The sequence below is a fragment of the Schistocerca piceifrons genome, chromosome 2 (genome assembly GCF_021461385.2).
Source record: "Schistocerca piceifrons isolate TAMUIC-IGC-003096 chromosome 2, iqSchPice1.1, whole genome shotgun sequence".
Classification (NCBI taxonomy): domain Eukaryota; kingdom Metazoa; phylum Arthropoda; class Insecta; order Orthoptera; family Acrididae; genus Schistocerca; species Schistocerca piceifrons.
In genome coordinates, this window is record NC_060139.1 from 357364447 (window position 1) to 357389194 (window position 24748).

Here is a 24748-nt window from a genome sequence, read left to right on the forward strand (position 1 = left end):
GTGACCAGTTACTATCGGAGGGCTGTAAAATTCCCGCCTCAAGAAGTTCCTGAATTTGTGGTGAGCCGAGCGCAACTTGAGTGGGTTGAGGCGGTGAGCCTTGAGGCGAATAGGTGGGCTCTCGGATGTGACGATGTGGTGAACAGTTCCATTCGTGACGGTGGAAACTAAATGGAAGTTGTGACTCAAAGAATAGTCTTTGACGTAAAGGCAGCCATTTGACAGGGCAGTGGCTTGTATGGAATTTAGTGTGGTTGGCGCTTATCAGATGATTGGTGTTTCACATGCTTGCACAGAGGGTGGCACTTTTTTGCATCGTCACCAAATACGTTGTGATACCAACAGTGAGGGTATGTTGGGTGAGGAAGCAGCCGATCATCCTCAGTGTATTCGGGTTCATACGCCAGGGCATATGGAGCAGGTGCGATATGCAGTGGTTCAGTGGGTGGAGAGTGCATGCATTGTGTGCCAGGTGGCGCAGGAGTCTGAGAAGCGAAGCGTGGCCTTCCCCTGCCAGAGGCCGGGAGAACTACCAGTGCAGGAATGCCAACCTGTTGCATGAGCTCCTGCTGATGACGCTGGTGTGTGAGCAAATAGTCCTGATCAGCCATCAGATCTGCACACACGAACCGATGGATTCCAGGGTGTGGGGGAGGAGATGAATCTGAAGATCTGTAGGCAGTTTTGAAACAGGGTTTCATCCAACATTATCTGCTCTCTGACCAGGAGGCATTGCTGGTGCCAAAGCTGGGATGGGCTGCAGTTGCCGAGATGTTCCTCGTACAGTTTTTGCAGAATAACCTCTTGTGGGGAGCGCGAGAGGCACTCAGTGAGTCTGTTTTGCAAAATCGTACGTTGAAGTTAGCGGCCGCATCAGAAGTAGATTGCAGATCAGGTCTATGTGCCTGTGCAGATGAGTCATGAGACACAGGAATTTTGAATTGTCATCAGTCATGCAGTACAGTTCGAACAAGTTGTCTACCAGTGCAAACCACATTGCTGGGTTGTCCTTGGATAGAGGGGGCAGGGTCAGTAAGCGGTCTGGTGGTGCTGACGAGGGCCCACCTAGTTCTGTATCTGAGTCCCTCGTTCACTCATATGTGATGGATGCTGGACCAGCACAGCTGACACAGACGGCCATGCTTAGGGTGCGAGCGAGTAGTCTGTCAGAGCAGATGAGAATGGCACTGAAGCACTAAGAAATGTTGCTGTAGAACTGTTCGATGCAAAGCTCACGGCGTGGAAGTCCAACACGGAAGGCATGGCCAGAGCCATGTGAATAGCGAGCGGGTGAACAGTTGCAGCTGAAACCCCCTGAAAGTTTACTTGTGGTGACGTGGGAGCGGAGAGTGGTCGGGGAGGGGGGGGGGGGGGGGTGGGGGGGGGGGGAGAGCACAGTTAAATGTTGCCACCGGGCTGTTGACATGACGAGCCGGGGCATGTTCAGAGGTGCAGAAACCACAGTTAATATCGCTGTGCAGCACATTGCTCACATCAGGTGGGGGCCCGTAAAGTGCACTGAGGGGCCGAATGGTCACTGGGGGCAGAAACATACTTGGAAATTTTCATGATATACAATGGGCATTGTCCACTTTGTAAAACAATGAAGCAGTAAAGCACTCGGGCATCACGGGAGCACGATCGGTACATGTGGTCTGTCCTAACAAAGGCAAGGTTGCACACGGCACTGTTGTAACGGTTGCTCAGGTGGCCGACGTCTGATACGTAGTTTGTGTACGAAATGCAGAATCCACCTTAGCATGATGAAATGCAGGAACTTTGCTCATCTCATTATCGTTTTTGTAATGCACATGTCAATGTATACTCGCTGGAGAGGTAAAACCTGAGTCTACAGTCACATGTTGCTCTGTTGAGTAGCAAACGTGTTGAGGCAATGAAACTGCAGGAAATGTGTTGTAGAATCCAGGTGGTAGTGAAGTGACAAAATGTCCCATTGTGCATGCAGGAGTTTTGATATCCACGTACTTTGTGGCAGTATACCTTGAACAAAGAAAAGTGTGAAGTTATTCACATGAATCCTAAAAGAAATCCACTACTTTTTGATTACGCGATAAGTCACACAAATCTGAAGACTGTAAATTCAACTAAATAATTAGAGATTACACTTACAAATAACCTAAACTGGAAAAATCACATAGATAATGTGGGTTGAGCAAACCAAAGACTGCGATTCATTGGAAGAACACTTAGAAGGTGCAACAGGCCTACTAAATAGACTGCTTACACCACGCTTGTCTGCCCTAATTTGAAGTATTGCTGTGCGATGTGGGATCCGTATCAGGCGGGACTGACAGATGACATCAAAAAAGTACAAAGAATGGCGGCTCATTTTGTATTATTGCGAAATAGGGGAGATACTGCCACAGACATGATACGTGGAGCGGCAATCATTAAAACAAAGGCATTTTTCATTGCTATGGGATCTTCTCATGAAATTTCAATCACCAGTTTTCTCCTCCAATTGCGAAAACATTCTGTTGGCACCCACCTACACAGGGAGGAATGATCATCACGATAAAATAAGAGAAATCAGGGCTCACACAGAAAAATTTAAGTGCTTGTTTTTCCCATGTGCCGTTCGAGAGTGGAACGGTAGAGAGACAGTTTGAAGGTGGTTCATTGAACCCTCTGCCAGGCACTTCTTTGTGAATAGCAGAGTAATCTTGTAGATATAGATGTAGGTACATGGCCAAGTGGAATGAAGGAAGGCGCAAACAAAGCCAACGTAGTAGACAAGAAAATACTTGCACTAGAAGAAACAGCGTGCGAATTCTTATTTGGGGTCACCATTTTGTGAATTATGTTGGGTTGTAGCCCAAGGAAAACACACTTAATACATTTTGTATCGGTAAGTACAAATGTCCACATTACAGAAAGTCATACTGTGAACAGAATAAGCAAGATGACACGGGCCGTTAGGTTAGAGTCCAAGATCTTGCGATGGCGGAGATATGTTGTTTGTACTTGTCGACACCACACATTTAACACTGTGTGGACTTCTTACTATGACCAGTCACAGAAATTATGTCTGTCACTGCTGATTTTGTTGAATTTACAAGGAAACTTCTCAGAAGATAACTTTGTGATGAAATAGACTTCAGTAGTTATACGACGGTATGGTATGGAACTGGGGACCTAGAAATGATGGAGAGGCTTCGTCCCGCAACAGGCTACAGCAGTCCAGTCACCCCACCGCCGCCCCACACTGAACCCAGGGTTATTGTGTGGTTCAGCTCCCACCGCCCCCCTCCCCCCTCTGGGAACGTCTCACACCGGATGAGTGTAACCCCAATGTTTGCGTGGTAGAGTAATTATGGTGTACGCGTATCTGGAGAAAGTGTTGTGCAGCAATTGCTGACATAGTGTAACTGAGGTGGAATAAGGGGTACCAGCCTGCATTTGCCGAGTCAGATGGAAAACCACCTTAAAAACCGTCCACAGACTGGCCGACACACCGGACCTCGATGCAAATCTGTCAGGCCTTCCCACTCGGAAAGCAGCGCATTAGACCACACGGCTAACCGGGCGGGCAGTTATACCATACTCAGTCTTACAGATTTTGCAGAATATCATTTGTATCATTAACAGTAATATTTAGTCTCAAGCATAGAAACTAACAGAAAAGAATATTTCCCTGAATATTGTTTATTGTTTACCAAAAATGACTTCCAGCCATGTGGTTTTACCTTTTTGGTTTACTTAGTGGACTCAGTGACTAGGCACAAAACTCACATTTGAAAAGAGTGGAATTCAAATTTTCATCAATATTTTCCATAATTTTCATAAATCACATAAGATAAAAGCTTATGGTTGTAAATAACTTGTATGGCATGCTACCTGGGTGCTGAACTGTGGCTTGATAACATTTGTCATTTGTTCACATTGCATGTTGGCATGAAACAACATAGAGATATACTGCCACAGTGTCTCCTAACTTTTAACAGGCAGTAAATTAAACAGTTCGGATAGTCACCATGATCATGTTTGATAAAACAAGTGGGGCAAGAAGGAAGTGGATGGGAGAAGGCATATGCCAGTGGAGCCTGCTTCTGATGAGGTTTTGTTGAGGCAGGTTTACAGGTATGCTGCACTGCTGCTATTTCTGCCTCACTGAATGTGACAGAGCACGAGCACTTATTGTGGTCACTGTTTACTGCTGCAACATCTGCTGAGGACTCTTATCTGGTGGCCAGGCACTCGCAAAACTTTAAATAACTGAGCAAGTGTTAAGACTTCTTCATCAGTGGGGTCATAAAAATGTAAAGTCTGTTGGCAGACCTGTTTGTCTGGTGCCAAACAAATGATTGCAACCCTGACAGTGATATCTGTGCATCACTCTTTGTAATTTATAGTGACAAATCTGCACCTCCTACTAGGCCCTTGTAATTCTGCTGCCGAAGCTTGTTATGTTTGGTTAGGTTGCTTCCCACATTAATAGAACTCTCACCTCAAAGATATCACATGAGCAGGGTGGTGATTGGCACGGAAGTGACACATTGCCCCGAATTATAGCAATGTGGGTTCCATGACGAGAGCCAACCATCCATGATAGAAAGAGAGCTTTAATGCTGCCCTTGAGTGCTGTGAAGTGTTGCTTTTTATGACTCCCAATCTTTGGCTGATTTGTCATAGGCTTGAAATTGTGGTGGATGGGCTGCCTTTTGTTGCATTTTGGCAAGTACTACTGTCAGCACCTTTTCCAAAATGTCCGTTTTTACTTGCTGTTTTGGTTCTAAGCATTTCTGACCCTCCAATTACTGCTGTAGCAGGCTTTGAAGTACTGTTACGAACAAAACAATTGTTGTCATCATAGTACTTGTTGTTGACACACGTGAAAATCTGAATGTCCACATTGCCACTTGTGTGGTAACTAAGAACACTTAAAAGAATGTGCAGCAGTCTAACAGTTTTAATAATCACACAAATTTCGCAGTACAGTGCAGACATTGTAATAAAAGTCTCAAAATCATAGCAAATTTAGTTTCACAAGAGGAGATTACAACATAAGAGTTGTAACAGTGCCAACGAGAGAATGAAAGCAATTAGTGCGTGCTCTCGGTTATATGCTGTCAGTTTTGTAACTCTGTGAGACATGGCAGAACTGGCACTCGGATGCTACCTTGCTGCTGCACTGTCACCCTGCAGCTGTCAGCCACCATCTGCCAGCATGCTGTGGTAGCCAGGCTGCTGCTGCTGTCCACAGGAAATGCTTATATTGGCATGCCCGTGCCGGTGTGCTGGGGTCCGAGGATCACCTCCTGTCACCTCCAGTATGTCTGTTTTAGATGTGCTGAACTAGGCCTGTTCATGTTCACCTATAAAGTGTTCTATCAACTGATTGGCTGCCTTCTTCATTTACTCCATCACCAACCTCCACCAGAGAACCATTTGCCCACTCCTACCCAGCTGTAGATAGTATTGTATATAGGTGTGTTACCACATGATCCATGTATTTAGGAAGCTGATCTGCCATTGCCACCATCAAAGACCATTACTTTTCCATTGGTGGTTGTCATGTCGTCTGAGTCACCTCAAGGGCATCAGTTCATTACATGGGATATAAATGGTCTTATTAAGGTTATAGGTGAACTCAAGCTACTTGGAAAGTCGGGATTGAATTTCATCATTAAATAACTGACAGTTACAAATATTAGTAAACTGTTACCCACAAATTTACAGTATTGTTACATGAGAGCAGGAAAAGAGCCAAAATTTATAAAATGACATTAAAAAGTGCTGATTTCATGTCTGCTGTGTGCCGTGTTGCCAGAAGGCAAGTGCGTAAGTGTAGGGGTGTGTAATCATCAGCAATTGAAATATTCAGTGAATAACAGTATCCACAAGGTAAGTGTCAGCAAAGATTGGGAAGAATCAACTTATTCATTCTTTGTGTGTGCCTGGAGGCGTCATTGAAGAGTCTGCTTCAGAAGCCATTAAGAGAACATGTTGCAACAAACTGCAGATTTTTTTAAGGAAAATATTGTTCATTGTGGTCCATAAAATATTTCATTTGTTTCCTGCTATTGGCCAGTTTTGACTGTGCAGTCATTATCAAGCACTTACAAAAACATACCAACCTTGGAAGAGTAAATCACATAACAAATCCCAAAAGCTTAAAAATATAATAAATAGCAGAGTTATGGATTCGACATACGGTACTGTCTAGTACCTACATACGTAGTATCTTTCTACATCGTGTTGTAGGAGATGTGACACACAAATTAATCTATCAGTCCACATGTGAAATGAGATCATTATTGGTATGATCTGTATCTAATGTTATGTATAACTTAATTTAGACATGCAGCTATGAAAGTAAACACTTGTTCCTTATTTTTCATCTCCTCTTTAGCTAGATTAAAATGAATTCATAGTTTTTTACACCGTCGCACACTGAATGCATATGCTATTCGTGTAATTGTCCACCACCAATGATGCTAAAAAGATTTATACATAGATATTATTATTCTCACTATATAGAGATACAGTTATCATTCTTGTCTTAAGTTTCTAGCCCTGACAATGTAGCTAATGTTGCATATCATATATTTTTGGCATGTAAAATCGAATTATCACCATTCTGTATGCCAGTGAACTATCTGCTATGCTTAGGTGCACAGTTTTGATATACGTGTGTAATGTCTTTGATTGTATCTTTGGTATAGATTATATTAGACTTCAGTATGCATACGGATGTAACAAATATATAAGTTGAGGTCATATGATGATAAAATGTGGTTCCTCAGTCAACAGATGTCGAGTTCATCTCTAATCTGTATTTTACAGGGTTCTTCCACAAATTTTACCATCTTTCTGTTCATATTCGATACAGATCATGCCAATGTTGATGTGTGGGTCCACTTGTGGACTAATAGATTAATTTATGAGACACATCTCCTATGGCATGACGTATAGAAATACCATATAAGTAAGTACTGGATGTTGCAATTTGTAAAATCCACAGCTCTGCTATTTATTATATTTTTAAGAGCTTTTGGGTTTGTTATACAAGTTGTGTGATTCACTGTTCCATGGTTAATATGTATTTTGCAGCTGTTTGATAACAAAAATAAATGAAAAATTTTATGGCTTATGACAGAGATTGTTGTCTTTTGAAAAATATATTGAGGCAGTGGGCCCACATGCAAACAAGATTGTCAACTGCAGATTGTGGTGCGTGGTGCCAGTCACCTTGGGTCATTACTGTGACTGGTAAAGAGGGTTCAGAAGACCAGCCTTGCTTGTGAAGTTTCAGTTAAGCCTCATCTGCAGTGTTGTTCCCAGAGTGGGTTCTCTGGAAAGCTTGAGCCAGAGACATCAAAAGTTTTGTAACAGACTGAATTGTGATTTCGTAGCCTTATGAATAGGATTGCAAATTGTAAGGTCCATCAAAATGAGTCAGGGGTACACTACACATTGTGCTAGGTTCTTTTAACTTAGATGGCTGTCCGTCCATTCCAGATACTGACAGCTGTGAACTACTGAGTTAAGACCCAAAGAGACTGTCATCAAAGATAAAATGACTAAAGTCCTATTAATCAACTGCTGAAGTTTTCACAACAAAGTGCCAAAATCTGAAGCAGTTGTGAAAGGCAGTGGAGCTCAAATTGGATACATAAAGCTAGCTAGAAACCAAAATTGATATCAGTGAGATTTTGTTGGGTAATTCAAAGGTATATCGAAAGTATAGGCTAATGGGAAATGGAGGCGGTATATTTGTCTCTGTATACAAGAAACTCAAATCCACTGAAATAGAAATTCCATGCCACATTGCTCAAGCAAGACTCACTATTAAGATTCAAGTATAAATTTATAACTGGATCTTCCTATCAATGACCAGTTTGACTTCCAGAGTTATCCAGAACCTTAGTTCACTAGTATACTTGTTTCGTAATCAAAATGTCATAATTGAAGGAGACATTAATCATCCAACAAATGATTAGAGTAATTACAGTTTTGTAAGTGGCAATGTGAGAAGACATTCTGTGAAATATTACTAAATGCCTTTTTTGAAAACTGCCAAGATGAGATAGTTTGGAATTGTATCTAATGGTGGCAAAAATACCTGCCCTCTTTGAGGCTGTCCCCATTGAAACTGGTATCAGTTTGTGATCTCCCCCCCCCCCCCCCCCCTCCCTCCCTCCTTCCTTCTTCCATCTGTTGTCCACATCAAACAATGTCAAGTCCAAGTATTTAATAAGCAAAGTCTTTTAAGAAGATTTGAGAGGAGCGAAGATTGCAGTAAACTTTCAGATTTACGTAGATTGTGATGTTGAGATGGCTCCAGTTCTTCTTGTCTAGGGGTCTGATTCTTGAAGTTGAAAATCTAACTACTTGTCCTCGTGGTTCGTCTGAACTAAATAAATTGGGATATTGTTGTTGCAGAATTTTTTACGTAAATATATTTTCCACTGATTTACTCACATTTTAATATATCATACAGTACTTTGATTATTCACATTAACAAAGCCAAAATTACATTGTTCGCACCTATTATACAAAAACACATGTGATCACATCAGAGGCAAGCTTACTACTCTCACACTCTGTGGAAATAACAATTTTCCAAAGGGTTTACAATTTTTCTTAACAAATGAATTCCTACTAGTTTTCGTCACATTATCAATTTTGATTATTATTGCATAAATGAATCCAGAAATAAACATAGTAAACAGTACAGAATTGCATAATTAATAATAGAAATTTTAAATGTGCAAATAATTCATAATTTCAAATGTTCCTTAAAAAAATAATTTTAACTGTACATTCAGAACTAGTAATTATTGATTATAACATAGAATTAAATATTTATAAAGTAATTTCTTTTCATAAATTGTAGCTTGAAATATAGCATATTGTGTATAAAATTATATGAAAGTTTCCTGAAAAGCAACTGAGATAATATTAACTTGTCCAAAATTCAAAAAATAATACTGGTATCAACAACTACTGTTGAGGAAAAGTAGTGCTAGAAGAGAGTATCCTGTTACAAGTTATACCAATAATGATTACCAAAATACAAAAGGCAACCAAAACAAGTTGGCAGTTTTAGTGCAGGCAACATTGGACTGAGACCACTGTTGTTTTTCTATCCCTTTGTTAGTCAAATCCAATCAAACCAATGGTGACAAAGTGACCCTTTGAGGATGTCCATATTGAAACTGGCATCTATGACCATGAGGCAGTTGTTGTCCTGATAGCTGAGTGGTCAGTGTGACGGATTGCCATCCTACGGGCCCAGGTTCGATTCCTGGCTGGGTTGGGGATTTTCTACGCTCAGGGACTGGGTGTTGTGCTGTCTTCATCATTATTTCATCCCCATCGGGCATGCGGGTTGCCCAATGTGGCGTTGAATGTAATAAGACCTGCATCAAGGTGGCCGGACCTGCCCTGCAAGGGGCCTCCTGGCCATTGATGCAAGACACTCTTTTCCATTTTCCATTGGGCAATTGTAGCAACAGTGATCACTCAAAAAGTAAGACAGCTAAAACAAGTAAGCAAGATAAAATTAAGTAGGAAGATTTGCATTTTCAATAAGCTAAACTAAGAGGTAGTTATGTCAAAGAACTGAAGACATTTACATCTGGGCAAGAACATGTAGAGAACTGCAGCTCAACTTTAGCTGGATAGATGCTCATGTACTGAATAGACCTATACCTAGTAGAACATTTCATGATGGGAGGGACTCTCTAAGGCATGCAATCACTGTAAGGAAACAGTGACAACTGCATAATAGCTGTAAACAAAGCATAGAGATGTAGATACATGCAAAATGGAACACGTTTGGCTGTCGAGAGAGCAGTGCATGAATCCTTCAGTGACTCCCACTGAAAAAGCTTCTCAAAATCCAAAGAAATTCTGTTCATATGTTGAGGTTGTGGCACCAAAGTTAGTGTCATGGCACAGTGCCTAAGAGAAATGGAAAGTAGCAAAGCAAAAGCCAGAATTCTGATATCAGGGTTCAGTTACTAAGGAAAATGTAGATATTCTGGTGTTCAGTTATTGTAGGAAGCACAGTTCACACATCTACAAAAAGGGTAGCAGAAGTGATCCACAAAACTAATGTCCAATGTTATTGATGTGCATCTGCTGTAGATTTCTAGAATATATTCTAAGCTGAAACATAGTGAGATATCTCAAACAGAATAACCTCCTCTGTGCCAACTATCATGGGTTCAGGAAACATTGGTTATGGGAAACTCGAGTTGCACTTTTCTCCCATGATATCCAGAAAGTCATAAATCAAGGCAACCAGATGAATGCAATATTTTTTGATGCCCAAAAACATTTAACTTTCTACCACACCAACATTTATTAGCAAAAATAGTGATATATGGGGTATAAAACAAAATTTATGACAGGATGGAGGATTTCTTAGTTGAGAGGACACATCATGTTGTATTGGATGGAGAGCCTTTTACAGAAGTAAGAGTAACTTTGCACACTCCTCAGGGATGTGCGTTGGAACATTAGCTGTACACATTCAATATTAATGGTCTGGCAGATGGTATTAGGTATTAATAGTAACCTTAGACTTTTTGCAGTGTATCTATAATGAAGTGCTATCTGGAAAAAAACTACACAAATACCTAGTCAGATGTGCATGAAACTTCAAAGTAGTTCAGAGATTGGCAGCTCACTTTTAATGTTGAGAAGCATACTCTTGTGCATTTCTCAAAATGCTGAAGTACCCTATGACTACAGCATCAATGAGTCACAGTTGGAATCAGTCAACTCATACAAATATCTGGGTGCATCTATTTGTAGGGATATGAACTGGGATGTACTCAGTCATAGGTAAGGCAAGTGGCAGGCTTAGGTTCACTGGTAGAATACTGGGAAATTGCTGTCAGTATACAAAGGCTGCTCTTAATTCAGCCAATTATCTATTCATATCTAACCTATGCTCACTACTCAAAAGAAATAAAGCAAAAATCATAGTAAATTCCTATGTAACCCTGCCACTTTTTCTCCTGCTAAACAAAAACGTAGTCCTTTTACCTCATCCAGCTGTTGCTTTCTACCTTGTATATAAATCTATCCCGTTATTACCTTGCAATATTTTACAGTGGCTCAAGCATCCACTTCAGTATCGGAGATTCAAAGCACTCTACTTTGCATACATTACTACATCATAAATCACAGTTTTAGCTCTGTCATATCACCATGATCGATGCGCTGGCTCGGGCAAGAACTACTTTCAATTCAACCATAATTACTAAAATGGAGAAAGGGACAATGCTTAGATTCTTTACTATGACAACCTCCAATTGTAGCAGCCAAAATACAATGTTTTTTTCTTGCAGCTGCTTTAACTGCAGCTATCACGTGGTAGTGTTATCGTGAGATAGCATCCATGGTCCATATTACTACCACCCTCACTAGTCATCTCTGCTCTCTCAACCATGCAGTGAGTGGCCAAAATTTTGATGGGTGAAAATGTGATGTCAGTCTGTAAAGGAGACTGCTTACAATCACTTGTGTGCCACATCTTAGAATATTCCTCAAGTGTGTGGGACCAACACCAAATAGAACTAATAGAAAATAGTGAACATACAGAAAGAAGGGCAGCACTGATGACCACAGGTTTGAGTGATTAACAGGAAAACATCATGGAAATGCTAAAATATTGTGACTGGCTGACACTTCAAGGTAAATGGCAGTCACATCACGAAAGCTTATTTCAAAATTTCAAGAGCCACTACTAAGTGAATAATTGAGATATATTCTTCAGATACTATGTATTGTTCCCATAGGGGTTGTGAAGACAAGATTAGACGAATTACAGTTTGCACAGAGACACTTACGCAGTCATTCTTCCCGCTCCATATGCAGGCAGAACGGGAGGAAAAACTATCATGTTATACCACGTTGTTTGCAGATTTTGTATGTGGATGATACTATATTCAAAATTTTAATGTCCTTATCTGTGAGGTATTAGCATTGATAAAAAGAAAATCAATAGCTGAATTTATGATACTACATTTATTTCTTATGATCTGTATGTCATTATTCACTTAAAAAAGGTTTTTTATGTTTTTGTTATGATCATTACTTTATTGTTTACTTGGACAAAGGTACATCTCTTTTTGTGTAATTACCATAAAATATGTTTAATATCAATAAACCTAATTTTTCTATCTCTGACACTAGTCCTCTTGCTGCTTAAGCTTTTCTGCCACATCACAGACTGTCTGATGGTGTGTCTCAAAGTAATTTGTCTGAGGAATTTCTATTAGTTTCAGAGGCTGCGATTTCCACAAACAGTGTCATACATTTCATCTCTTCATTCTGGACTTTTTGAAATCCAGTCTGCCAGTGTATCTTATTTCTGCGCAACTTTAATTATTACTACAGCAGTGTTGTAATACTTTATGATGTCTAAACATTTGGTGGTCCATTTTTAAACCATATTATGAATTGACTAGATTTTGTATGTTCTCTTACTGCTTGCAGTTGGTTGAATCTCTAATAGTCTCTTTAGTTGTACAGCTTATCCTTTAAACCTCTCCCGTGTTTCTCTTCAGTAGTCATTCTATCTTTCTGCTGCAACTTGAGAGACACAGTACCCAATTTATCAAATAAATGAGAAAGTCAAGTGTTGGAGACAGAGAGGGAGGAAATATGAGGTGAAAAGTTAAGAAACTTCATATGGCTCAAAACTTTGGTTTTATATTCTGAAAGCTGCACTTTTAGGACATGATATTCCCAGTTCTGTATTTGGAACCTAAAGAGAAGTCAGAAGAGTGACAATGTGGAGGGGAAGATTATTCAACCCTAAATGTGGAATAAAGAAAGATCAAACAGTGCTGGAGAAAAATGGTGATGTATGTATTGTTGGTTACCAATTATCTACAAAATTGTTATTGCAAAATGTATACAAGAGATTTGATTTTGTCCTCTTTATCAAAAAGATAATTTTTACCATTCGCGGTGTGTGCATTTATCATGCAGTTGTTAATTATTCATGCTCGTATAGTAGTGTCATTTATAAATTGGAGAACTGGTGACTAAGAAGAACCATCAGTTATAGTGAGGAGGATGAGAGAGACAAAGGAGACACAACAGTATATCTTAAATAATCATTATAGAGCCAGGCATGATTGATGAAAGTAAGGTTATATTATGTGTTTTGAGATTGTCCTTAGTAATTGTATATTTATTATGATACATGCACAGATGTGGCAGTTCCAAACATGGCATGGCGTGCAGGCCGGTCAGCAGAGGCTGTGCGTACTGCATGTGTGGCATGTGTATGGGCAGCAGTGAACCCTGGAGTCTGTGGTGCCCTTTCTGATCCACATGTTCTGGCACCAGTTGGCTCTGCTCTTTTCCCAGCCCTGCTTGCTTTAATTGAAGACCAGGTACGATATGTTGCGAAGCTGAATGCCATAGCAATAGATCAGTTAGCGGATACCAATGCTCTTTTCTCTATATCATGTATTTGATCAATTGTTTTGAAGAAATGTTATTGTTTCCTGATTAATCAACTTCTTCTTGTTGGTTTTAGTTGTGTTTGTGCCTTGTATAGATATGTTTCCTAGCAATCCCTATTAAGTTCAGTTAATGGACATTGCTAGATGTTGCTGTTTCTTACCTACAAGAAACAGGTTCCAGTATAATGAATCACTGTTAATACAAAACATGTTTTTAATTTACATTACAGGGTAGAGAGAGTGTTGATCATGGTGGTAGGTTCATTTGTTCATGTAGTCAGGTAGTGGGCCTGTCTAACCATTTAAGAAGAGACATACCATTTAATGTTTAATATGCGATCCAATCTGTGGTGTTTCTTATCATATTTCTCATGCACAAATATTTGCCAAATGTAGAAACCATATAAATTTTAGTATATCTTTACACCAACCAAGTTGGTCACTTCACAGTGTAGTGGCTGGCATTGGTCATTACTAATGCACAGATTTCGGTCTCAGTTCCTGGTACTGGAAAAGTCCTGAACGAAGTCTATTCGGCCCCATTCAACTAGATGTGTAGCTACTTGGATAAGCAGCAAAATTGATATGCAAACTGTCAAAATAGGACCAAAATAAAAGGCTTCAACTAGGCTTGGAGTCATACAACATTTATTTGTGTACCTGTCGGAAACTGAATTGAAGCTCTAGGCATGAACATAGAAAAAGGTGAGACAGTGATAAGGCAATTGACTGGTATTTGGGAGGACAGGGCTTAAATCCCTATTTGGCCATCCAGAGTTAGTTTCCCTGTCGTTTCCCTAAATACTTCAGACAAATGCTAGGATGGTTCCTTTTAAAGGACATGGTGTACATTCTTTCCTGTCTTCCTCAACTCAAGCTTGTGCTCAGTTTCACTTCATAGTTGACTGTACATTTAGCTCTAAACTTCCTTCCTCCTTGTGGTTATTGGTGTAATGCCATAACTAAATCATTTCTTGAGTAACCATTTTATTACTTTATTTTTCAGTTTCTTTACTTTATTCACCTGAAATAATTCTTAGACCTTACATTCATTCTGACACTGAAATACTGGATTTCTCTGAATAAGCCTTGACTGATTTTCTGGATTTGCAGGCCACATATCTTGAATTCACCTATGTGTAGATTAACATATTCAGGTTTTGTTCTCAGGATTTCTGTTGTAAATTGGTCTGCTTAATTTTCTTATTTTGGTGCTCAAATACATTGGAAATCTTATCCCAGTTGTGTGCTGAAAATTGTGACATTTGTGTTGTGTTCTCCAGTTGAAATGTCTCTGAATGTTCTCTGTGCAAAAAAAATCAAATTTTTCTAGAGTTTTCTGTGTTATCCATACTTACCATCAATTCATATTTTCAGTTTGCTTGTTTACCATATTTACTTTCCTCAACCATACACAATTCAACAGTACACAACATTTCATTTGATTTAATCATAGCAATGATGTTTTGAAGAAATGTCGCTATTTTACTGTATACAAATGGCCAGGTACAACCCACTGTCTTAGAATTGCGTACATTTTATGCTGATCCAGTGTGCTGCCATTTATGAAGACTCAAGTCTGTATACAGATTTATAGTGGAGTACCTGTGTTGCATGTGATTTGAAAGATGATGAAGTGCTACATCCATATAAAGTTTACAGAGTCTTTCAAATATAAACTAAAGAGCAGTGTGTACTCTAGTCCTCAAAGTTTGTAAGATTTTCTACAATTACTATGCACCTTTATTATAAGTTATGTCAGTGAAGTGGCTTATGCTAATAATTCATAGTTAATCTTTGTAATTTGGCACCCATAAAACATATTGAACATAGTCTTTAGAAAAAGCAGTCACTTCTACAAGAGGGGGAAGTAGTAACAGACTAAAAGATGCACTAGGGCAGAAGGAACAACAAACTGATTCCCTGCACCTGCATGTATTTCTTGGCTGCAGGCTTCAAATAACTTCTCTTTACCAAAGCTACTTGTATGACTTTCCTTCATATTTACATTTTACTCACTGCCTTTTCCATCCTGCAGGAAAGTACTAATGCCTAAAGGCAAAATTTAACACATTATTCATTTGTGTTAATAGACACTTTGTTGTGATCATTCCTCTTTTTGACAACAGGTATTCTTCTCTTTCTGTTCGTAGTTTTGTAATTGTAGCTAATGTGCCCAAAAATCTGCAATACTTGCCCTATGAACTGTGGCTTTCACATCACTAGAATACTAAGGAACATTCAGCCTACCTGAATTATTTGCTGTGATAGAAGGCAAATCTTATGAAAGACCTATCTTACATGTGATAAAAGTTACATACTTAAATATCTTTGTATTTGTATGTGCAGCATTGTAATGTACTGTTTTGTGTATATTTCCGTCATTCTATTTATTAAAAAATGCCTGTCAAAGTACTTCATACATTCAGTACAAAAATGAAAGATCAAAATGTAATTCTCTGTTGATTGATAGGCCCACCGAAGTCGCCTTCTTGCGTTGTATTCTCTTTGTCGGCTGATAGTGATTAGTAGATCTGCAGGGCTGTTCAATGCAGAACACATACGGCAGATATATCCAGGTTAGTATGAGTTATTTCCATTTGTGTATTCATTACTGCAGAGAACTCCTCAGGAGGAGATGTCAGTTTTTTTATAGCTTTCAATATGATAATATTAACTCACTTTAAGAGAAAGAAAGTCCTATTGCAGTTGATGGAAACTTGTTGTTTTTCATATTACACAAATGGAGTTATCATAAAAAAAATAAACAGTATTTCATAAAAGTGAAATTTTTAATACTGCCAAAAGAAACACTTCAAAAAGTTGCAAAAAACTTTCAAAGCTTTATATTGAGAGGGACCCATAGGTTGTGAGGCCTCATAACAAGATTGCAGATTTAACTTGACACTGAGTGACCTTTACCGCCTTTCCACCCTTGCCCAACTAATTACTCTTTGCTCTCTGGTAAAGGAGCAGAAAAGTTCTGAAACCATGGAAAGTTTTTCTGTTTTTAAGTGTTCCTCTTGGCAGTACTGGAAATTTTGGCTTCTGAAGATAGGTAAGTAATGGCAAGTATTGGCCAGCCATTTTATTTCCTTGTAATTAAAAGATTTTCTCAGTTGAATTTTCTGGTGATATAACATAACATTTCACATTAAGCTTGTCTGTGTTCCTTCCTTTTTTACTTCCCTCTCCATTTCTTGCTTTTCATATTATTATTAAAAACAAATTATTGGAGTTTTCATCCAGTATACCATGTCTGATGGCTTGATAAAGTTAGTAATTAGTGCATGTATAACTGGTTTAATCTGGTCGGAAATCCTACCACCAATGAAAGTATTCAAATTCATTTCAAGTCTTTGCTCTGTCAAAGCAGTGAGGACTCAAAAAGGTTCAGAAACATTTCTAATTTTGAAAATACTCATTATTCAAATTATATATTTCCTTTCATTTAAGAGACAATGATTTATAACTCAATGTTATGTACATTTGTCAGCTTACATCATATTTGTGAAGAACCTTCTACACAGAAACATACAAGTTCAACTATGACAAAGTAGTCTTTTGTCAAAATGGAGCATTTTGGAATGCAATTGACACTATAGTCATGTGATTGTGACCTATACCATGAAATGCCCTCTCCTTGGTCATCTGCATAATCTCATCTTTATCCATTTTTGCTGTTGCTTAGGCAGAATACAAATTCTGTGAATGTGTACAGGATAACATGAACAAATTAAAAATAGTTTTTACTAAAAAATTCCATGATTTCAGATCTCTCAAGTACACTTCCCTTATTGACCGTTAGTTGGTGGTGGTATCTTAACAGGAATACATTGACATGGAGACGGTCATCTGTAGATGACCACTGATTCTATTCAAAGAACATGTTAGACATACTTGTGATGCAGGATGCTACTTGTCAGTCATATTGCAAATGAAAGAGGTCTTATCCATGGGAGCAACTGCTACTGGGCACTAGGTCCATGTACAACTTTCATGTAATTTCTTTGTCATTGCCCATGAATGAAGAACACAGCCCAACTGTTATATACAATCATTCAAGGCACAGATTGACACTCCAGCCCATTGTGAATCCATTAAAAAATTAATTGCAGAGAAACATTCCCACTTCAGGGCCAATGTTGATAGATATTGAATAATGTGTGAAGCGTGTGAGGGAAGGCCTATCCATCTCTTTTAACCTTTAATATTGTTAACACATGGAAATTATGGCTTAGGTCAAATGTTGGAATTATGTCTTTCTTTGATGCTTGACAAGAGACCAGAACCAGTCATTCTAAAAACTTTCAGACTGCACTCACAATATATAAACTACAATACATGTATCAGAACTAATACTCATTTAACTTAAGTTCACTCTGGTCTTGATTTCAGTGGTGTTAAAGCGGCTAGATGATGTTAATGATGAGGTACGAACTTCAGCTGTGGAAGCACTTGTGCTGCTGTTTAATGACCTGCCAGCTGAGTATAGTGTGGAGACTTCCATTGCCCACATTGAGACACTGTACAGCACTATGCTCATTCACCTAGATGATCCAGATGAAGCATTCCGTGGCATCATGTTCCGTGAGTCATTTAGCTTACTTTTTTTACTTAAGTTGGGGTACTGAGTACTGGAGTCATATGTCTACCATTTGTAGATGTAAATAGAAATAGGAAAAAGAGTTTTATTCTATGACCAATGTCAGTATAATTTTTTGCCAGTTTAGGTGTTATTTTTCACCAGTTTAGGTGTTATTTTTTGCCAATTTTAGTGCTAGTTCTTCATTTTTGGATTATTTCATTGTTTTTCAGTTACATCGAAGATGAAAGGATGTGTATCAATCATAAGGGGTGAAGGAAAAGTACTGTCGAGATTTAGGAAATGGGGAAAGTTATGGAAAAGTTGCTCAGAACCCTTTGTCAAGGGAGACTTACCTGACAGGATTAGAATGAAAGATGAATTGTTGGAGATTGCACTGGATGAGATTTGAAAACCTGAGAGCTTAACAGTGGAAGATAGGGTAATAAACAAGATAGTGAATACTGACAAAACATCATGCCAAGAGTTAATAAGAACAGAAAAGCTAAGTGCTTTATACATGGTAGATATGTGAGGCAGATTAACATAAATTATGGTCAGGTGAGAGGTGAGAACCAAGGAAATGTAATGCCAGTTTCCACATGCATAGTTCTGAGAAACCGTTCACCTACATGGCTGAGACCTGCCATTCCAGGAACACATAACAGACAGGTAATCATGCTGGGATTAACAGAGTTCCCCATTATCATCTTAAGGTTAAAACAAGTACCTTGGACAAATTCCTGTACAATGTCTACGCGATATGGTTTTGGTCAAAATTCAACAATTACAGATCAAAATTCGCTGCTACACGCTTCATACCCAAAAGAGTCAAAAAAATTGCTTGGTGTGAGCCAAAGGATATGTCAATATCCTCAGCAACCTCCCTGATGGTGATACAGCAATTTTTCCAGAACCAGTTTCTTTACTTCTTCTACATTGTCATCAGTAATTAGTATGCTAGGGTGTCCATGGTGGTCGTCGTTGTGTTCAGTCTTCTCAACTTTCTTTGAAATGTGTATACCACTCATAAATTGCTTGCCTTACTCATAGTAAATTCACCAAAAGCCCCAGTCAATATTTCAAATGCAGTGCTGCACTTTATTCCATTTTTCAAGCAAAATTTAATGCAAAACCCTTGATCCATCTTTTTCGAAATTAAAAATTCACTGAGCACTCAAAAGTGCATTGAACCTTTTCAGCTGTCAACAATGAACCAAATATTTAAAACACAGAAATTTCAAATAGACATTAGGAACAAGTGCAGATTTGAAAATGGGATGCATAAATTAAAAAAAAAATCCCTTTACTTTTTGATCACAATCCATATTTGTTTCTCAACATAGTCTCCCTGGTGACCAACACATTTCTTCCAATGGAAGACCAGTTTGTTCATACCATCACTGTAGAAGATTAGATTAGATTAGATTAGATTAATACTAGTTCCGTGGATCATGAATACGATATTTTGTAATGATGTGGAACGAGTCAAATTTTCCAATACATGACGTAATTAAGTTAATTTAACAACATACTTAAGTTAATATAACAACTTTTTTATTTTTTTTTTGTGTTTTTTGTTTTTTCTTAATTTATATCTAAAAATTCCTCTATGGAGTAGAAGGAGTTATCATTCATAAATTCTTTTAATTTCTTCTTAAATACTTGTTGGTTATCTGTCAGACTTTTGATACTATTTCATAAGTGACCAAAGACTTCAGTGGCAGTATAATTCACCCCTTTCTGTGCCAAAGTTAGATTTAATCTTGAATAGTGAAGATCATCCTTTCTCCTAGTGTTGTAGTTATGCACACTGCTATTACTTTTGAATTGGGTTTGGTTGTTAATAACAAATTTCATAAGAGAGTGTATATACTGAGAAGCTACTGTGAATATCCCTAGACCCTTAAATAAATGTCTGCAGGATGATCTTGGGTGGACTCCAGGTATTACTCTGATTACACGCTTTTGTGCAATAAATACTTTATTCCTCAGTGATGAATTACCCCAAAATATGATGCCGTATGAAAGCAATGAGTGAAAATGGGCGTAGTAAGCTAATTTACTAAGATGTTTATCACCAAAATTTGCAATGACCCTTATTGCATAAGTAGCTGAACTCAAACGTTTCAGCAGATCATCAATGTGTTTCTTCCAATTTAATCTCTCATCAATGGACACACCTAAAAATTTGGAATATTCTACCTTAGCTATATGCTTCTGATTAAGGTCTATATTTATTAATGGCGTCATACCATTCACTGTACGGAACTGTATGTACTGTGTTTTATCAAAATTCAGTGAGAGTCCGTTTACAAGGAACCATTTAGTAATTTTCTGAAAGACAGTATTGACAATTTCATCAGTTAATTTTTGTTTGTCAGGTGTGATTACTATACTTGTATCATCAGCAAAGAGAACTAACTTTGCCTCTTCATGAATATAGAATGGCAAGTCATTAATATATATTAAGAACAACAAAGGACCCAAGACTGACCCTTGTGGAACCCCATTCTTGATAGTTCCCCAGTTTGAGGAATGTGCTGATGTTTGCATATTATGAGAACTGCTTATTTCAACTTTCTGCACTCTTCCAGTTAGGTACGAATTTAACCATTTGTGCACTGTCCCACTCGTGCCACAATACTTGAGCTTGTCTAGCAGAATTTCATGATTTACACAATCAAAAGTCTTTGAGAGATCACAAAAAATCCCAATGGGTGGTGTTAGGTTATTCAGATCATTCAAAATTTGATTGGTGAAAGCATATATGGCATTTTCTGTTAAAAAAACCTTTCTGGAAACCAAACTGACATTTTGTTAGTACTTCATTTTTACAGATATGTGAAGCTACTCTTGAATACATTACTTTCTCAAAAATTTTGGATAAAGCTGTTAGAAGGGAGATTGGACAGTAATTGTTGACATCAGATCTATCCCCCTTTTTATGCAAAGGTATAATAATAGCATATTTCAGTCTATCAGGGAAAATGCCCTGTTCCAGAGAGCTATTACACAGGTGGCTGAGAATCTTACTTATCTGATGAGAACAAGCTTTTAGTATTTTGCTGGAAATGCCATCAATTCCATGTGAGTTTTTGCTTTTAAGCAAGTTTATTATTTTCCTAATTTCAGAGGGAGAAGTGGGTGAGATTTCAGTTGTATCAAATTGCATAGGTATGGCCTCTTCCATTAACAGCCTAGCATCTTCTAATGAACACCTGGATCCTACTATATACACAACATTTAGAAAATGATTATTAAAAATATTTTCAACTTCTGACTTTTTGTTCGTAAAGTTTTCATTCAATTTGATGGTAATACTGTCTTCCTGTGCTCTTGGTTGACCTGTTTCTCTTTTAATAATATTCCAAATTGTTTTTATTATCAGAGTTGCTGATTTCAGACATGATACACATACTTCTGAATTTTTTAATAACTTTTCTTAATATAACACAGTAGTTTTTATAATGTTTGATAGTTTCTGGGTCACTACTCTTTCTTGCTGTCAGATACATTTCCCTTTTCCGGTTACAAGATATTTTTATACCCTTAGTAAGCCATGGTTTGTTACAAGGTTTCTTACGAGTATATTTAACTATTTTCTTGGGGAAGCAGTTTTCAAATGCATTTACAAAACTGTCATGAAATAAATTATATTTTAAATTGGCATCAGGTCCACGGTACACCTCATCCCAGTCTAACTGCTATAGGCTTTCCCTGAATTTGCCATTGTTAAATCGTTGACTGAACATACTACTTTGGAGGACTGTTTAGTATTGCTGAATGGAGCTATGTCATATATTGTAACTAGCTGTGCACCATGATCAGAAAGACCATTCTCAACAGGCTGAGCATTTATCTGGTTAAACTTATCTTGGTTTATAAAGAAGTTATCTATCAGTGAGCTGCTATCCTTTACCACCCGAGTAGGAAAATCAATAACGGGTGTCAAATTGAAAGAACCGAGTAATACTTCAAGGTCATTTTTCCTATTACCCTCTTTCAGAGAATCTACGTTGAAGTCCCCACAAATAATTTGCTTCCCCCTGTCTGACAGATAGCACAACAAGCAGTCCAAATTTTTCAGAAATAGATGAAAATTTCCCGATGGCGACCTATATACAGTTACAATTATAAATGTGCCTTTATTTAATTTAAGCTCACTGGCACATGCTTCTATATGTTTCTGTACACAAAACTTTCTTGTTTCTATACTTTTTGCACAACGATAACTTTTGACATATATGACAACTCCTCCTTTCTCCATATTTTCTCTCATTAAATGTGCAGAGAGCTTATATCCACTTACATTTACCTTATCCATATCAGTAACAATGTGATGCTCAGACAGGCATAGTATATCTATTTCATCCTCAGCTTCTAAATCTTCTAAACAAACCAGAAGCTCATCTATTTTATTCTTTAAACTCCCAATATTTTGATGAAATATACTTACATTATTTTTAATTATACTTTTATGAGAACCTTTCCTTATTCTAACATTTGCAGTACTCTCCTGTCTGAGTTTCTCGTTGTGCTTAGGCCTAGTTCCTATACCAGTGTTCACATGGTGTTCAGAGAGGCAGATTATGTCAACTGGGTTGGGTGACTTTAATTCATCAATGCAATTACCTAGGACTGAGATACAACTTGGTGGAGATAAAATTTCTGGTGATTGGTGAAAATTTATAATTGACAGCTGTGATTGGTGATCCAATGTGCTAGAATTGTGCTGTTTAATTTCTTTCTTAAACTGAAGATTTGTTTCAATCCTGACCTCTCGTAGAACTTGACATCTTTCTGTCTTACCTATCCTAAAAAAGGTGCTGCTCCAACACCTGTAACCACTGGTATTTTACCATTCATGGCAGTGCCTCCCCCTCTTAAATTTCCTGCTATTACCCCAGCCAGTTTACCCTTCCCTTTCCTGTTGAGATGTAGGCCGTGCCTGGTATAGTCCCACCTACTGAGAGAATCAACAGGAACCACACCAATATGAGCCCCCGCACCCGACCCAAGCAGCCGTTCCAACTCCAAATTAACTCTCCCAACAGAAGAGTTCAAATGAGGCCGGTCATGCCATCTCAGGACAGATACAAATTTAATATTTGTGTGTCTCAATGCCGATGCAATCTTTACCAGGTCACACTCTATACTGTACCCAGGATCTCTGTCGATGCTGTTCCCTGGCCCTACCACAATAACCACGGTGTCTTCCCTGGTAAATCCTTTACAGAGTGAACCTAAATCCTCTGTCACCTGATCCAGACTAGCACTTGGTTTGAAAAAATTTGTGACCTGGTATTCTGGTCCTAATTCCTCCTGCAGAAGTTGGCCTACACCTCTGGCATGAGAACTGCCTAACAACAAAACTTTCTTCCTTTTCGATGACTTTCCTACATTCTTTTTCAATTTCCTATTGAAAGTTTGTTGTGTTCTGTCTACACCTAACTCTGCTTGAGGCTCATCAGTTTCTAACTGAAGCAACAGGTCAAACTTATTTTTGACATTCACCACAAAACTGTCAGACTTAGTTCTAGGCCTGTTCCTTCTGTTACCTGTTGCCACTTCCCACCTCTCTTTGCCCTTCTCCATCCCTAACCTGTCCAGATCTTGCCTAGCCTGATCTAGCTCAGCCTGAAGGGCAGCAATTTCCCCCTCCTGTTCCACTATCTTCCTATCTCTGCTGCAAATCCTACATAACCACTGATGAGCCTGATCCACTTTCCCAACATCCACGCCACTGCAGTCCCCCCAGTGAAAAAAACTACTGCATCCATCACACCAAACCCCGGAACTAACAATTCTACGGCAAGTCAGGCACTTCTCACTCATGGCAAAAATAATACTTTAGCTAGAATAAATCAATTAAATCCGAAAATCAAAAAAGACGTTACAAGAATTAAGCCTATTCACAAATGTGTATAAGCAAGTTTCTGATTTAAAATTCCGCTGTTTTTCTGAGATCTGTATTAAAACAGTGAAGGTATACGCTATTTATTGTATATTTCTTTCGATGGACGCTGTTTTTCTGAAATCTGTATTAAAACAATGAAGTTATATGCTATTTACGGTAGTTTACTTATTTGTTACCGAGAAACTAGTTAAATTACCGTGAAGCAAGAAACAAACACGTTTACAAAATTTAAGCCTAAGCGCGACTTCGCGAAGTTACGATCTTTCCATGTTTTCTGAAAAAATACGCAAAGAAAAATGAAACCTTTAACGGCAAGACTAAACAATACACTAACACACGTATTAAATTTGTTGTCCTGTCTAAATCACTTAACTTTCTGGAAATAGTTTCTGGCGTCACTTACTCGGCGGCTATCTTGGAACTTGAATTCGTTAGCCACAATCTCACCTCTGTTTCATCACTATCAAAGTGAAGTCCTCAACGGTGTTCTTTAAGTATTGGAAACGGCCGAAAACCGGATGGGGCCAAATCGAGACTGTACAGAGAATGATCGATGACAGTAAATCCACGGCATTAGATCATTGCAGATGTTTCAGTGCTTGTGTGTGGTCTGGCATTGTCATGCTGAAGGAAAGGGTTCTCCACGGGTTGATGAACTCTTTGAATTCATGCTTTCAGATATTTAATTACAGCATGCTTTTTCTCACTCACCAACATAGTTACATTTCACACTACCATGTTATACGCTACAATTCAGAGTCCTCTAGCAGCAGAGGGTTGCAACTT

At 38.4% G+C, this 24748-nt stretch overlaps 1 protein-coding gene across 2 annotated transcripts in view; it reads left to right on the plus strand.

The window, feature by feature from the left end:
* The window catches only part of LOC124777746 (dynein axonemal assembly factor 5), a 98700-nt gene that overhangs the window by 66839 nt on the left and 7113 nt on the right, over positions 1-24748 (plus strand). For both annotated transcript variants that reach the window (XM_047253247.1, XM_047253248.1), the window contains 3 exons: positions 13201-13385; positions 15931-16036; positions 17856-18047. In XM_047253247.1, the coding sequence (XP_047109203.1) occupies positions 13201-13385; positions 15931-16036; positions 17856-18047 (483 nt within the window). The remainder of the gene's footprint in view (positions 1-13200; positions 13386-15930; positions 16037-17855; positions 18048-24748) is intronic.